Source organism: Tamandua tetradactyla, chromosome 1, assembly GCF_023851605.1.
Source record: "Tamandua tetradactyla isolate mTamTet1 chromosome 1, mTamTet1.pri, whole genome shotgun sequence".
NCBI classification, from domain to species: domain Eukaryota; kingdom Metazoa; phylum Chordata; class Mammalia; order Pilosa; family Myrmecophagidae; genus Tamandua; species Tamandua tetradactyla.
The window spans coordinates 91,930,079-91,945,156 of NC_135327.1; the positions used below are offsets into that span (position 1 = coordinate 91,930,079).

A 15,078-nucleotide genomic window follows, 5' to 3' on the forward strand; every position below is an offset into this window, starting at 1 on the left:
CTCCCCTTCTGAAAGTGAGAGCACACAGCTCCTTCGTGGGAACATTCGGAGATGCCAGGAATGCTAGTGTAATTCAAATAATGTCTGCACAACACCCCCGCACCCTCACTATCATTCCATCTTTCCTCCTCCGGGCTCCTGCCCCTTTTAGGAAGCCCACTGGACCTCAGGGAGGACAGCTCAGCTCTACCCCAGGGTGATACCCTCAGATGCTCTAAGTAAGTTTTCTCGAATTTGCACAAATATGAGGGAACAGGGTCTCTGTTGCAAGTACATGCTCTGGACTGCCCACACCCTGGGCAGGGACTGGCCTTCCCACTGGCTTTTCTTATGCTCCCTTCAAGCAAGGGCCCACAGGGCTCAGGAGCCCAGCAGTTGCTCAGGAAGTGCTTGTCAAGGGTGAGTGTCCCTGCGGATAGGCTGGTAGTAGCTTGTAGGACCTCCCGTGGCTGTTTACCGAGGTGGCACGTGGCCACCACCGCAACAAGACTGAGGGCAAAGAAAGACCAAAAGGGACCCTGGGAGCACCTGGCTTGGCAGGCTAGGATCCCCCAAGCAGCAGCCATTATTCTAGGCTTGCTGCCCCTGGGACCATGCAATTAATGCTTCATTCAATCTTGTGAGACAGGTGTCACCAGCCCATCCTACAGAGGAAGTTCAGGTCCAGAGGAGGAAAGAGTTAGGCCCTGAAACCTCTTTTGCTCCCAAGCTTGTGTCTTTAAACAACAAATCAAAACAGCAGACTTGAGCCAGGCTGCCTGGGGTGGACCAGATCTACCAGGTACTCTCTGGTTTGACTTGGGACAAGCTACTTAACTCTGAAAGCCCTGGTTTCCCCATCTGAAAAGTAGTGATGGGGGACAGACATCATAATAGCACTCACTTAATAAGATTGTTATGGAGATTAAATGAGATTCACTTGTAAAATGTTAAAGGCAAAAGGTCTGGCACATAGGAAGCCCCAATAGATGTTGCTTGCTATTATCCTTACTGCCAACTAGAATTTCCTCTGTTTTCTTCATAGAGGATGGGGAGGGGACACTGAAGGGATAAGACAAAAGCAAACCAGCACCTGTCGAGTCCAACACTGAAGCACTTCTCTCTCCAGATCCTTTTGGGAGATGGAGGTCCATGCCCCCTAAGGCTGCCCCAGCCCCCAGTAGGAGGCCTGAAAACTATCTGCCTCCAGGACCCAGGGAAGGTCCTCAGGGGCCACGGGGGAAAGGGGCTGTTATTTACACATCCTCTCCTTCCCTGGGAAGAAGCACAGAGAGGTGACTCCAGCTGGACCTTAAGAGAGCCTGTGCAGGTGCATGTGGTTTTGGTGGCAGAAGGGGAGGGGCACGGCAGGACTGTGATTTCAGGCCCTTCAGCATGAGGTTGTGCAGATCCAGTCAGAGGCCTACCTCACACCAATGCCCCGGGGGCTGGGGGATGGCCCGGCTTGGTTGGATGGGGGGAGGAGGGGTGCAAAAGTAACCCCAGCTTTGGACAACATGAAGAGTAGCCTGGGCATTGGGCCCTGAGAGCCTTCACCCATGTAAACAGTGTCAGTGGGCTCTGAAGCTGGTGAGTAGGGGTCTATGGCAGCCATCCCTGGGACCACCAGAGCAGAGACTGCCAGAGCACAGCATCCTGGACATCCAGAGCCAAAGGGGCCCCCTGTACAGATGGGGAAGCTGAGGGCACAGGGTTAACACAGTGTGGCTTCCTCACAGGGCCTGGCCCTTCCTGAGAGCTCAGCTTCCCTGCAGTGAGCAAAGGAGTCTCATGCATACACGTAGGGCCCCCCTGCCCAACCCTGCCCGTCCAGGGATTAGGAAACCCAGGCCTGGGTAACAGGCAGTGCGGCTTATGGTCTCCATGCACGTGAGCTCAGGCCAGGAATGAATCATATCATTATGACAGGATTAGGAGGAAAATTCTGCTAGAAAATGCTGTGAACACACACACATTTAATAAGGTCAGTAGTAGCAAGCAGCAGGCCGACCAGCGGGCTGCACGAGCCATGGAGCCCATGCGTCAGCCTCCCCCCACCCACTGCAGAGGCCCAGGTCAGGGCCAGCACGTCTCCTTCTTCTGCCAGGTCTCCCCAGCTGCTCGGTCTGCATTCCTACTTCCCAGGACCACCTGCTTAGGGTTGTGCCCCAACTTCCCCCACCAAGCACCCTCCAAAATGAAAATTCTTTCATGCTTTCCAGGGTCTGCCTGGGTTTGGAAGTGAATGGGGCTATCAAAGGTACTTTGCAAAACTATTAAAGTGCTATTCATCTTCTATCCTCCGTGGTAACATAAAGCCGCTGCAGACACAGATAAGAGACCTAGAAGGACTCCTGGGAAGTGATTGCAAGGGAGGAAAGCCAGGCACGGCAGCCAGCTGAGGAGGCTGCATCTGAGGAGGATGCCCAGTTGCTGTTGCCTGCCGGGCACCCTGCTTCCAGGGGCCAAGTGGGAGGGTTTGGGCACAAGCAGCTGGAAATGAGAAATTAAGAGTTAAGGGATGATTTTGATCACTAAATCACTATACAGATATTTCTTTTTTGCTTTCTGGTATATTGGAGTAGACAATATATATTCCTAAACCATACTTCAGCTGCCCTGATATCTGAAATGATTGCAAAAGCCCTTATCTTGTGCCTTTGTGGATGTAAGAGTTGGTACTCTCTTTACCTGGTCATTTTCTTGTAGGAAAAAGGCCCTAATGCTAACGAAGAATTTGAAGTCAGACGTTAACTAGTTTCAGTCCCAGACATTTGTAAATCCTATCAGCTAGACTCTGCTAGTCTCTCTTGTCTCTTTCTTGCAGCTCACACCTTTAGTACTGAAGTGATAGCTCTGCCTTCCCTCCTTTCAGTCTATGTTCTCCTATTGAAATGATAAGAACACTCTCCTTTTCTGCTTTGAACTTGGTATTTGAAATTGTAATGACCTCATCTCCCCTTGCTAAAATCCTTAAAAACCTTGAAGCCCCTAAACTCGGGGAGACAGATTTTGGGCCACCAGTCTATCTGCTCTTCTACTACGTGCCTAGTAATAAACTTTTTCTCTCTTTGAAACTACAGTGTCTCGGGAATTGGTTATTGAGTGTGTCAAACAAAAGAATCCATGGCCATTGCCCAGTAACACAGCCTTCCAACCTGGCCTGACACCAGCCTGCCTCACTTCCTCAGAGGCTGGCCCTGGACGCTCACTCACCTCCTCCATGCTGCCTCCAGATCTGCCCTAACGAACAGTGAGTCTTCCCTTCCCTACACTCTTGGACCCTAGGACTTCTCCCGGGTCTCAGCTTACACATATGCCCAAGTAGGTACCTGCTCTGTGAGGGCAGGGGTGCTCTCGAGTAGTCCCCCAAAATCCCTGGCACACATGGAAGAACTACGGAGAGGGCAACTCTGAACATGTGGGAGTGTAGAATGAAACTGCTCACTTTCCAGGCTCCAGCGGGTCCTTCATCCTTTGAACAAATGTTCACTGAACACCCGCTATGCGCCAAGCACTGCCCTGGGCTCTGGGGAGGCAAACCCAGCCCAAGGCATTTCCGTCTGGGGCCCTTCTCAGAGGGAGGGAGATACTCACAGCTCCACAGACCTGGACAGGATGGCAGACACAATGAGCAGGATGCATCCGTAGGGGCCCGCTTCGAACTGGAGGGGAGAAAGGAATGAACCCCATCAAATCCTTGCCTCTCCCCTCTCAGCCCCAGGCCCTGCTGCAGGGCCACACCCCAGGGAGCAGCCGAGCCCTGAGCCAGCCTGCCTCCAGCCTGGCCCCAGAGGGTAGACTGGGTCTCTGAGGCAGACCCCTGAAGGATGGGATGCCCCCAGCTTTAGTGGCCCCCATAGAGCACATCTATAATCTCCGAGTCCTCCAGGCTAATGGTACAGCAGCAATCACAGCAGTGTGGGTTACCGGGCTGGTGTCTTACATACGTCACAGCATTTAATACTCAACAGACCTATGAGTATATCACTGTTGCCCTCTACCATGTAAGGAAGCTGAGACTCAGAAGCTGAGCTTGAAGCAGCACAGGTGGCATTCCAGGGGGTGTGCTGACTCCAGAGCCCTTCCTCTGAAGAGCTGGCTCAGTGCAGAGAGCAACAGAGAGATAAAGTCAGAGCAGCCTCGGGGTCAGTGTGAGACAAGTGAGGTGAGCCATGCAGGTTCAGGGTCAGATCCAGAAATTCTTAACATTTCTGATATTTGTTCATCATAGTTTCGGGGGTGGGAGGCTGAATTTTGAGTTTTAAAAAATCTCATTAAAATATTATTTACTTGGATTACAGAGTTTTTTGACACCCCCATAAACTCTGCATCCAAGGCAAGGACCTCACTCGCCTGTCCCTGAGTCCCAGCACACAAATTCTGGAGCCTGACAAATCCTGACTCTGCCATTCCCAGCTACGTGACCACAGCTGTGTTTCTTAACTTCTCTGTCCTCAATCTCCTCATCTGTAAAGCAAGAATAACAGTAGCTACTGTCCTCAGCTCTTTGTGATGAATGAATGAGTTCATCTGTGTAAAGCATTAGAACAGGACAACACACCCATGTCAGCCGTGTTGTGCTGGCTTCTGCTCACCTGTCCAGTAAGCCCAGTGGACTGCAGCCGACTGGGATGGACCACGTCACTACCGAGCCCCCAGAGAAACACCTTCTCCTCGTCTCAAGTCAGTGTAAAGCCTTCATCATCCCATTTCAGGAATAACACCACTTCTTGTGAACTGAATATATTGCAATTACAACTATGTGAGGATCTGCTTGATCAGGTTCTTTCTGGACTTAGAACCAGGAAAATTCTTGTCTTTCCTGGTATAACAGTATAATATACAAAGAGGATTGTATAATTTATTATGTTTCCAATTTTACCTAGGCCGCCAGGAAACTCAGAGCCAAATAAGGTGCTCAATTGAGTAATGTCAGCTCAAGCTTCTGATAAAATTACTTTTTCTTTCCCTCAAAATATAGTCTTTCTTTCAGTGATTCAAGTAGTCACCAATCAATCATTAAAAAAAAAAATTGAGCATATGTTCTGTGCCAGGCAGATCCTCCCTACTAAGGTGGACACAGATCTGCCCTCACCAACAAGAAACGCAGGGTAGAAAGAAATTTCATCAACTTTAAAAGACTGGGGAAGGGGCTCTGCTCTGATGGGAAATACACAGGAAACACACAGGAAGGACTTTTTACAGACTTAAGATTTCAAGCGAGGAGGACTGCCGTGGAAGACTTTCTGGAGGAAGTGATGTCTAAACAGAAACCCAAATGATAAGCAGGAATCGGAAGAGAAGGGAATGCTATTCCAGGCAAGTACAAAGACCAAACAGCAAGAAACAGCCAGTTTTCTATGGCTGGAACACAGTAGAACCCTGAGTACATCTTTTTTTATAAGCAACTTCAAATCTTTTTGGGAAGTAGAAATAGAATGAATGAATAAATAATAATCTTAAATCAACTCATCTTAACTCTGTGTTCTCAGCACAATCACTTCACTTCTGTGGTCCTCAGTTTCCCCATTTGCAAAATAAGAATGCCAAATGTCTACACTGCGTATGCCCTTGTGTTACTGTGGACATTCTAGGAGACAATGTCTTTGGAGGCGTTCTAACAAATGCAAGTGATGCTGATGTGGCCTCCTGGGGGGACATGGGCCCGGAGGACATGGGCCACAAATGCCCTTGTCACAGCTCCGCTACACATGTGCATGCTGCCTTGGGGAAGTCACAAAGCTTTGTTAGACTCAGCTTCCCTTTCTATTAATGCCCATCTATTTCCAGCACAGACTTGCATCTCATCTTGGGGAAGATGCAAAGCTTCCCTAATCTCCATTTCCTCTTCTGTAATGCCTGTCTACCCCTGCCATGGATTCACACATTCTCTTGGGGAAGCCACAGCAGCTTTCCTGGTCTGCTTCCCCTCTACCACACCTGCATTGCCTATTTATTTGCAGGAGTGCAATGAAGTAATGAATGCAGAAGCCCATTGCAAGCCCCAAGTCTCTTTGTAAATGTGGAGAATTCTCATTACTACTACGTGCCAGCATTTTCCACCATCCTTGCAGAACCCTCCAGGAGACTGTGCCCTGAGCCCTGGATATGACTGCCCTGTGGACTGCTTAGGTAATACTGCAGAGGGTGGGGAAAGGACCCCTGCTTGGGGCTTCTTGCCCTTGACATAATGGCACCAACATTCCGTTGTACTTTAAAAACATTTATTAAACTTGTCTCATCGACTTCAAGTGGCCAAATCATGGGAGGCCACAGGGCAACTCGCCTGCATTGAAATACAGGCTCAGGCAGGCAATTGGGCCGGAAACCACCGTTAAAGTCCAGCAAAATATGTTGGGTGCCACCTGAGAAAAAGGGGCCATTCTTCCCGCACTTCTCGGAGGCCCGGGAGAACCCCAGCCCAGTCGGAAGTAGGGGCTGGGACATCTTCCCCAGCTCGCGTGGGGCTGGCCAGATACCTCGCCCTGAGGGTGAGTGGTAATGAAAACATAGCAAGGCGGCTATTTATTTGGGGGCAGGGATGGTTCAGTGCTCATTTCCAGGCTTGGCACAATGAACCCCTCTTAGGTCCAGGCCATGAAAAATGAATTTGGTTAGGGAAGTGCTGAGGCAGCTCAGCTGCTTCCAGCAGAAACATAAATTGAACTGCAAGGGAAAAACCCCGCCTGCCAGAGTGCGGAGGCCAAGTATCGACAACCTGTAAGTAGGGACCAAAGCTAAGCCCAGGAGGGGGACTCCTCTGAGCCCAGGCTGTTACAGAAAGGAGAAGGCTTCTGGCCCGTGAGCCAGCCCCTTCTCTGGGCACCTTTCACAGTGACTGTCTGGCTTGGGCTTCACCGACTTCCTGGGGTACAGGCCAGGTGGAGGAGGGGGGCCCCGTTTTATAGACCGGATGCTGAAGACTTTGGCTCTAAGGGCCACCCCAGGTCCACTGTTGCAAGGGGTGGAGGTTCAGAACTCCACGTGGTTGAGCAATCCCCACCGGGCTCGTCTTTGCCCCATGAAGCCCCATGTGTCACTTCTCTTTCCCAGCCTCAGTGCTCCACACTCTGCTTTGCCCTGTCAGCATGAACACAGGGGCCCTTGGTACATGGAAGCTGTCAGGCTTTGCTTGTCTCATATGAATCACAGTGTTATCACAAGGTTCTGGATGTATTTAATATCAGCTTCCTGCTTATTTTAATGGACAGGTACTTGATGTGGAAAGCATTCCTTCCCATGTGTTTACACTTCTTCATGAAGAACCATGGTAAGAGCTGAAAATGATCTGATCACCACTCCACCTTCCATTTTCCAGAGGAGGTCCAGTGACTTTCCACAGAGCCAGAGGAGGTGGCTGGGTCCCTGCCCAAGGGACTCCCACCATGCTGGGCCAGGCAGTGAACACGCAGCATGGCAGGTGGCATGTTCCAGTGAAGAGCCAGAGAGAGCCAGGGAAAGGGACCAAGGGACAGGGCAGCCGGGGCTCCCAGTGCCGACGCCAGGACCCGTCCCCCCACCCCATGTCAGAGCCCCTCCCTCACATTTCCCTGACAGGCTAGACAGAGCAGACAGGCAGAAACGAAGTCATTCTGCCCAGCCCAGTGGGGAGGGCCTGAGGCTACTCCTTGGGCTGAGCCATTGGCCTCAGCAATTGCTCTGCTGTGGGAGGACTCCAGGCTCATCAACTTTCAGTGACCTCATGGCTCCTCCCTTGTTCTCGGGGCAGGCCCCACCTACCTGAGGACCCATTCCCTGCCCTGTCCCAGGCTGTTCAATGGGACCCTGACTGTTCAGGGAAACGTGCCAGGGGAGGGCATTCTGACAGCAGGAGCTTTAGGCCTGGTCCCACATCAGACAAGATCCCCACGCTCCAGGCTTCCCACCAACCCCCCAAGGCTTTCCCTGGAGCCTAGGAGAGTGGACCTGTGTCCACTTCCCAGAGTGTGGAAGGAAGGCAGAGAGGAGGAACGAGAGCATGTCCATGCACCAGGAGAGAATGACCTTAACACTCTTCTCACCTTCCATCCCGACACATGGGATCATGAGGCCTGGTGGACGGCAGGGACCTCAGAGGTCATCGGGGCCCCTGGCCTTGTTATGCTTCCCCTTTCATCCACATGTCTTTCAAGATTGCCATAATTAATACACATAATGGTGACCATAGCACCAACAACAAAACCAACATTACTGAGTACATCAAGCAAGGCAGGTCATTCTAGATGCTTTGCACAATGCTATGGGGCAGGCCCTGTTATCATTCACGCTTTATGGATGAGGTAACTGAGGCACAGAAAGGTTAAGCAAGTGGCCCAGGGTCACAGCGCTAGGCAGGGGTGTAACACAGATCCACACCCAGGCCAGCCAGCTCCGGAGACCACGATCTTCACCCCTGGAACACACAACACCCATCTCCCGAGAGCCAGCAACACTACAGCCCTATCCTCAATTCTCACAGCCCTTTGTGCCACTTTAAGGCCCTGGCTGCCTTCTGCCCCATCTCTCAGCCAGCAATGGGTACGTGGGTCTCCTCCAGCAGCCTGAGCATTCCCTGGGCCACTGAGCAATGTCCCCTCCTGGGAGTGGCTCCATCAACATTCCTCAGACCTTCAACCCAGCCCAAGGGTCCACTTTCTTCAACTTCTCCAGCTGGTGTCTACCCTTTCCAGTGACACAGAGTTCATTACTTCCAGAGGCATACTCAGACAGAGAGAAATCTCTCGAGTTGCAGTCATGGGTGCTTCCTCATATTCCGACCCTGACCCATCCCAGCTCTGTTTTCTGCAGTCCTAATTATAGCTGTAACTTGAACCCTGTGTCCTGCACCACCCTTGAGGATGCAACGGCAGAGACTGGAGCCTCTGCCCCACAAGTCCACTCCTCTCCAGCCCAAATCCCCCCATTGCATCAGTGCCTTCCTGGTCTCCTCGCCACTCCTGGAATGTGGACGAGGGGTAGGACTTCAATTCCCTCGAGTCTCCTTCCAAGTGAAACAAGAGGGCTTAGGATGTACATACTACAGAATGAAGTCATTTTTCATACCTGATGGATGATTTGTTGAAGAAAAGTCACCAGCTCCTCATAGCAGGTCAAACTGTGGAGTATGAGCTAAGAAGAAACAAACACACATGGTGAACTGTCCAAGTCCCATTTTCGGCACCCACCCTGGATTAACTTCTGGCTTCAGCAGCTACAAAACCCCACTTGGAAATCTCCCTGCAGGCAGAGGACAACGTTCTTGAGATCCCAGGACAGAGAGACCCACCCACACCTGTGTGCAATGGAAAGTCTGGCCCTGTCCAGCTGGAGTTCCTGGAGTTGTCTGCCCTGCAGCAGACCCCAGGGTGTGAGACATCGTGGGACTAAAGCAAAGGATCAGCATTAGGCATGACCCCACTAGGTGAGGACCAGGCTCTAATATCTGCTATCTCCAGGGGATGGGGCGGTGTGGGGGGTGGGAGATGTCACATCCCAATCACAAGGGCTGGGACAAAGCCCCATCAAGCAGTGCCCTGAGTGTAATACCAAAGGAAGCAAGAGTTACAGCCCTCCTTGACTTCTCCAGGCAGATCAGGAAGAAAACACTTTTACAGAAAGCATTCAATAAAGTGAGGCTTCTGTGCCCAAAACTAGGCCAATGAAACCAACTAGTCAAAAAAAAACCCTCAGTGATGAGGGAGCTGATTGGTGAAAATGTTCACCTTCCTTGAATTTTCACACTTCTCTCTCCTTTTTCCTTACTTTGTCTTAGAAAAATTAGCTTTTAGCAAATCTGCCAAAGGGTTAGGTCTGGCATTGTAGCTGGTACACTGGCCTATGGATTTCTTCCCCACTCTCAAAACTCTCTCCCTCTCCATCATCACTCCTATTACCCTCCCATAATAATCCTAGAGAAGATGCTGAAGGAATATCAAGAGGGACACAGAGAAGGCTGGGGTCTAACCAGAAGACATTAGGGGCAGACTGTCAGTGGAACTTCTGTAAAACCTTTGGATGACAAAGTCCAGGTCACCCTTTTGGCCATACAGCCAAGAGCCCATCCTCAAAGGCGCCATACCTCTGCCCCCATGCCCACCCCAGCTGCAGGGTTCAGTGGTCTGGGCTGCAAGCAGGGCAGGCCCACCCCCAGCTGAGGAAGGATTTCCTTATATGCAAGGAGACAGTCCCCAACCAAGCCAAAGCTTGCATAATAAATTTCCAGAAAGTCGTACTGTTTCTAAGACTCCATCTGCTTTGTATTTCCCTGTTGGGCTGAACTGCTGTGTTTCCGAAGCCCTAAAAAGGAAATAGAGATCATGAGTGCTTCCGTGGAGAGGAGACACACCCTTCAGCCAGGAGAAACCACGTGAGCTGTGAGATGAGGACATATAAAAAGGTAGCTCTGGGGAAAAGAAGGGAGCCAAGGCGTTCTCGTTTTTCCCCTGTTTGAACTCACCCACTGGTCTACATCCAGAGAACTCCACTAGTAAAATATACATATATATAATTTTTTAAGGGAATGGAAAAAAAGCAGCAGAGGCAGAGCTTGAACTAACCAAACCCAAAAACCCTGGCAGGAGGAAGCTTAACCCTCACTCACAACTGACAAATACATTTCCAGACTAAGGAATGCTGACTTGCCCTTGGTTTTCAGGGACAGGAGGAATTTCAGTCTCTGTTTTCACTCAGGCCATACCCCTACCCCACTGAGCATTTGTTTACCCGTATCCATGGGGTATGCAGCCCACTCAGGCGTGAACTAGAAGGAGGGTTTGGTTTGGGGCCATGAGCCTGCTGTGTGGCCTTGAATGAGCCACTACCCCTCTCTGGACTTCTGTTTCCCAATTTGTATAATAGAGAGAAACTGAATTCTCTCCCCATCTCAGCTCCAAGCCAGTCCTAAGGGCCACGGTTAATAAAATTACTGGAGCAAGTGAAACAAAGAGACACTCCCAATAGTAACAGCAATGATGATGATGATAGCACCTAACACTTACATGGACTTAGTAAGTGCCAGACACTGCCCTAAGCACTTCACTTCTATGATGTTATCACACATATCATTGATTTATATTATTCATTTAATTCTCACAACAACCTTAAGCAATAATTATTATCTCCATTTTCCAGATGAGTAAACAGATAAGGCACAGAGAGTTTAAATAAATCACCCCAGATCACACATATGGAAATAGCAGCACTGACAGCCTGATTCTAGTGTCCCTTCTCATATCCACTATGCTGTACTGACCACTAGGTCCCACCAGACTGGACCTTGGCCCCAAAAGTTGCCATGCAGCTGGGATAAGGCAAGGCTTCTATGCTGAGAGCCAGGCTGCAGGGCCAGCACACTAAGCCTGTGGATTGTGTGGGGATGGCATCCTCCCAGATAGGAGGGAGGCAGGAAAAAGATGGTCCTGAGTCAGGGCAATGGAATTCAGGCTGTGTGCAACCTCTTCTGGGTCTCCTTTCAATAGAATGGGAAGCCAGATGAAAGAGCAAGCGAGAACGTGTTTTGGAGACTGGGAAGGGCAGTGCAAATCAGTGGTGTGGTGACTGGTCAACCTTAGGGGTTGATTCCTTGCAGTCTCAGGATGAAAGGAAAAAGGGAAACTGGGCTGTAAGGTCAGTGGTTTTCTCAGACCAGTTACTTCACAGAACACCAGGGAGGCAGGTGGGGCAGAGACAGGCCCCCCACCCTGAGGTCAAGACTGGAGACCAGGGTGGGTGCCAGGAGCTAGGCGGAAAGCCCAGGCCTCTGTCCACTGTGGGCTGCCCCCAACTCCAGGCCCATTCGCTTGGCTCTTTTTGACATGTAGCTCTGGGCAGCAGCTAGGAGGATTGTGAGCACATGTCCTCAGCATGGACAGCCCACGGCAAAGGGTGATTTCTCCAAGCACAGGACATCACACAGCCAACTGGCTGGCACCTCTGCCAGCCAAGGTTGAGGACTGGCAAAATGGCCCTTGGAACCACTTACAGTGTGACCACAGCTCTCTCTTGGCTCCCAGCCCGCCACAGAATGTCCGCGATGGCCAAGGCAAGGCAGTGGGTCCTGTGGGCGTTTGAAGGTTGCAGCTGCCTGAGAACAAAAAAGGGAATGAGTTTATGCTGATGGAGATACAAGCCAGGGGCAGCTGAATTTCCTGGAGCTGCCCCTGGCTTGTATCCACCAGCAGATGTCTATCTGCTCCTTTGCCCAGCGGTGAGGCACAGCCCAGGGATTCCATGGCAAGAGCCTGGGGTGGGGGGAGGAGCCTCCTCAGATGAAGACCCTAGCAGGAGAGACATTTTGATGGGTCTGGAGGAGCAGGAGGCAGAAGAAACCACCTAAGTGAGCTAAGGGGGCTCTTGAGGCTTGGCAGGGCCCAAAGGTGTGTGTAAGAAAAGGTCCTGAGCTTCAGCAGAGTCCAGGAGCCTGAGCTGCCTTACCTGGAGCTGCTGTAAAACCCAGGAAATGCATGGCATGGTCCTGGCCTGGCCATGACCAGTCTTGCCACCCAGGCCCCTGGAACAACATCTCATCCAGGCAGGTGCTTTTCCCTTCCACCAACCACTAGGAAGTAAGGCCTCTGTGCGAGAGGAAAGCAACCTGACTTGCCAGCGACTTAGATTCAGGGTGTGGGCATGAAGGAGAGGAAGGATTCATCGATCAGCTCCCATTTTAATGGGTGGATGGTGGTGCCACCCACTAAGGAGTACAGGGGAGAGAGCTGGACATGGAAGATGCTGCATTCCATCTCAGACTTCCTGAACTTAAGGTGCATACAGGTCCCCAGGTGAAGATGCCAAATACATCTAAAGCCTAGGAGTGGCCAGGGCTGGCAGCAGGACTGTGCATCATCAGCATGTAAGAAGCCCTCTGCACTTTGAGTGGCTAAGGTTTCTCGGGAGGGTCAGAAAAGGTGGCCAAGTATGGGAGTCTGAGAAGCACTAACACATCAGGAGAGGCAGCAGGAGAGAACACGGGTTAATGCAGAGCAAGCACAAAGAGGTAAGAGTGGAACTAGAACAGGGCGGGGTGACGTCACACAGTCCTAGGAGTCAGGAGTTTTGAGAAGGTCGGTGGGGGGTGGGGGTGGGGTGGTCAGCAGCATGGAAAATGGCAGAGATCTCAGGATTAAAATGGTAATTAAGAGTCCTCTAGTGCATGAAGTGAAAAGCAAGGAAGAAAGGAAAACAGCCAAACATAGACTCGTCTTCCAATTTCATACGTCCAGGGGTCTGTAAAGCTGTACTGTTCGCCTATTCCTGAATTCTGTCATTTTTTTCTAAATCCCTACAAAAGCTAGCTTGAGTGGGTCTCTCTCTCTAATGAACAAAAGAGGCTTGATGAAGACTCTGCGGGGGGTTCAGCGGATTACAGAGGGGTATTTCCATGTTTCCATTCACCAGATAATACCTGAGCTCCAGGCTAGGCCATGGAGGAGCAGCTGGTCTGCAAGAAAATGGGAGCCCGGAGCCTGGGACCCCGCCCCCAGGGGGGGCAGCCAGTGGTCAGTGCCCAGTGCCTGGAACGCACAGTCAGGGTCTCCATCCATGCCATCTACCAAGGTCCTTCCTTAGTTCCCCATCCATCCACTGCAATAAAGACAGGACCTCCTGCAGAGTGCCGTGCTCTGTAAACACAACAATGTCTGTGAAGTCGATGACCTGGTGCCCAGCAAGTGGCGAATGGTCATTAAGTGGCAACTATTATTATTACTGTCTTTATGAAAACATCGAGTCCTCACGTGGGCTGATGTGAAAGTGACACAGATTCCCCAACACTGGGAAATCCTTGGGAGCTAATGAGACAAACAATAAGCCCTTGGGCACTTAAGAAAGTAAACCACCAGACTGCCTGACAGTGGTTCAGCGTCCGGAAGCTCATCATGTTCCTCTGAGGAAATGATTCCCGCGCTGTCACCCTCCCGGCTGCCGGAGGCCCCGGGGGCAGCAGCCGTCGTCATGGTTCATTATGGAAACAAAGCTGACAGAACACTGTTCTGTTTCAGCAGCGGTCACGCTGAGGACTGGCAGAGCCAGTAAAGACCACGAATGTGGACTCCAACCTCCCCCATAGCTCCCGTTTCAGGCCCTGCCCTCACCGGGTCAAGTTGCTACGTCCGGGCATTGCACATCCCGAGTGCCCCAGCCTGTCCCCACCCTTGTCCAGTACCAGGATGCCCAGCTCCTCCACGGAGCTGCAAAAGCCAGGGCTGGGCCAGCACTCCTGCCGCCTCTTGCCCTGTCCAATCCCCACCCCCCACATATTCACCAGGCGTTCATCCCACCACACGGGTGTGAGCAGCTTTCTCCCTGTTAAAATCCCTAACGTGGTTAGGAGTCATGAAAACAGGTGCTCAGGTTGTTGTATACTCTGCCTAGAACACCCAGACAGAAAAACCCTGGATTTGGAACGAAGGGCTCACCTTTGAAACATTCAGCATGTTTCACACTAACTTACTGGAGAAGATAACCCTCAGTAAACTTGTCGGGATAGTGACCAATAAGATTTTTAAAGTCAATATATATTGAGTACTTATCGTTTTCCAGGCACTGTTATAAGCACTTTACATGTAGTATTTCATTCAGTCATTAAAACAACACTCTGCGGGAGGTACTATTTATTATCCCTATCACATGCTGGGGAAACCGAGGCACAGAGATTGAATGATTTATCTACAGTTACACAGTCAGAAAAATTGGGGAAAAAATTAAACAACACTGAAGAAGGGAAGAGAACTTGGGGATATAACCAACTGGCTTGGGCTCTCATGCACCTGGTTTGGGAGCCAACATCGCTCTGCCTTTAGCCCATTTTGCCAGCACCCCAACACTGCCCTTGCCTTCCTGCTCTTACAGGATCTAATTACAGATCCTCAGAACCTCCACTTTCCTATACAAAAGTTCTCATTCCCTTAATTGGCTCCCACTCGGCAACTCCCCCAGTCTCTTCGCTGGGCCAACTCCAACTTGGCCTTTTAGACTCGGCTGTCCAGAAAATGCCATGGAGTTGGGGAAAGTGCAGCAGCCCGGCAGTTAGTAGGTCTAGGTTCTGTTCCTGGCTCATGGGGCCTTGGGAAAGCCCCTTACCCTCCCTAGCCCTTGCTCCCCCACCCATAAATGAGGGCA

At 51.0% G+C, this 15,078-nt stretch overlaps 1 protein-coding gene across 3 annotated transcripts in view; it reads right to left on the reverse strand.

Annotated features, from left to right (window-relative positions):
* Positions 1–15,078, reverse strand: part of MINDY4 (MINDY lysine 48 deubiquitinase 4) — a 137,417-nt gene that overhangs the window by 32,780 nt on the left and 89,559 nt on the right. For 2 of the 3 annotated variants that reach the window (XM_077120512.1, XM_077120521.1), the window contains exons 10-13: positions 11,942–12,043; positions 10,194–10,257; positions 9,025–9,090; positions 3,577–3,644 (exon numbers count right to left, since the gene is read on the reverse strand). In XM_077120512.1, coding sequence (XP_076976627.1) covers positions 3,577–3,644; positions 9,025–9,090; positions 10,194–10,257; positions 11,942–12,043 — 300 coding nt within the window. The remainder of the gene's footprint in view (positions 1–3,576; positions 3,645–9,024; positions 9,091–10,193; positions 10,258–11,941; positions 12,044–15,078) is intronic. The other variant, XM_077120529.1, reaches the window with a different exon arrangement.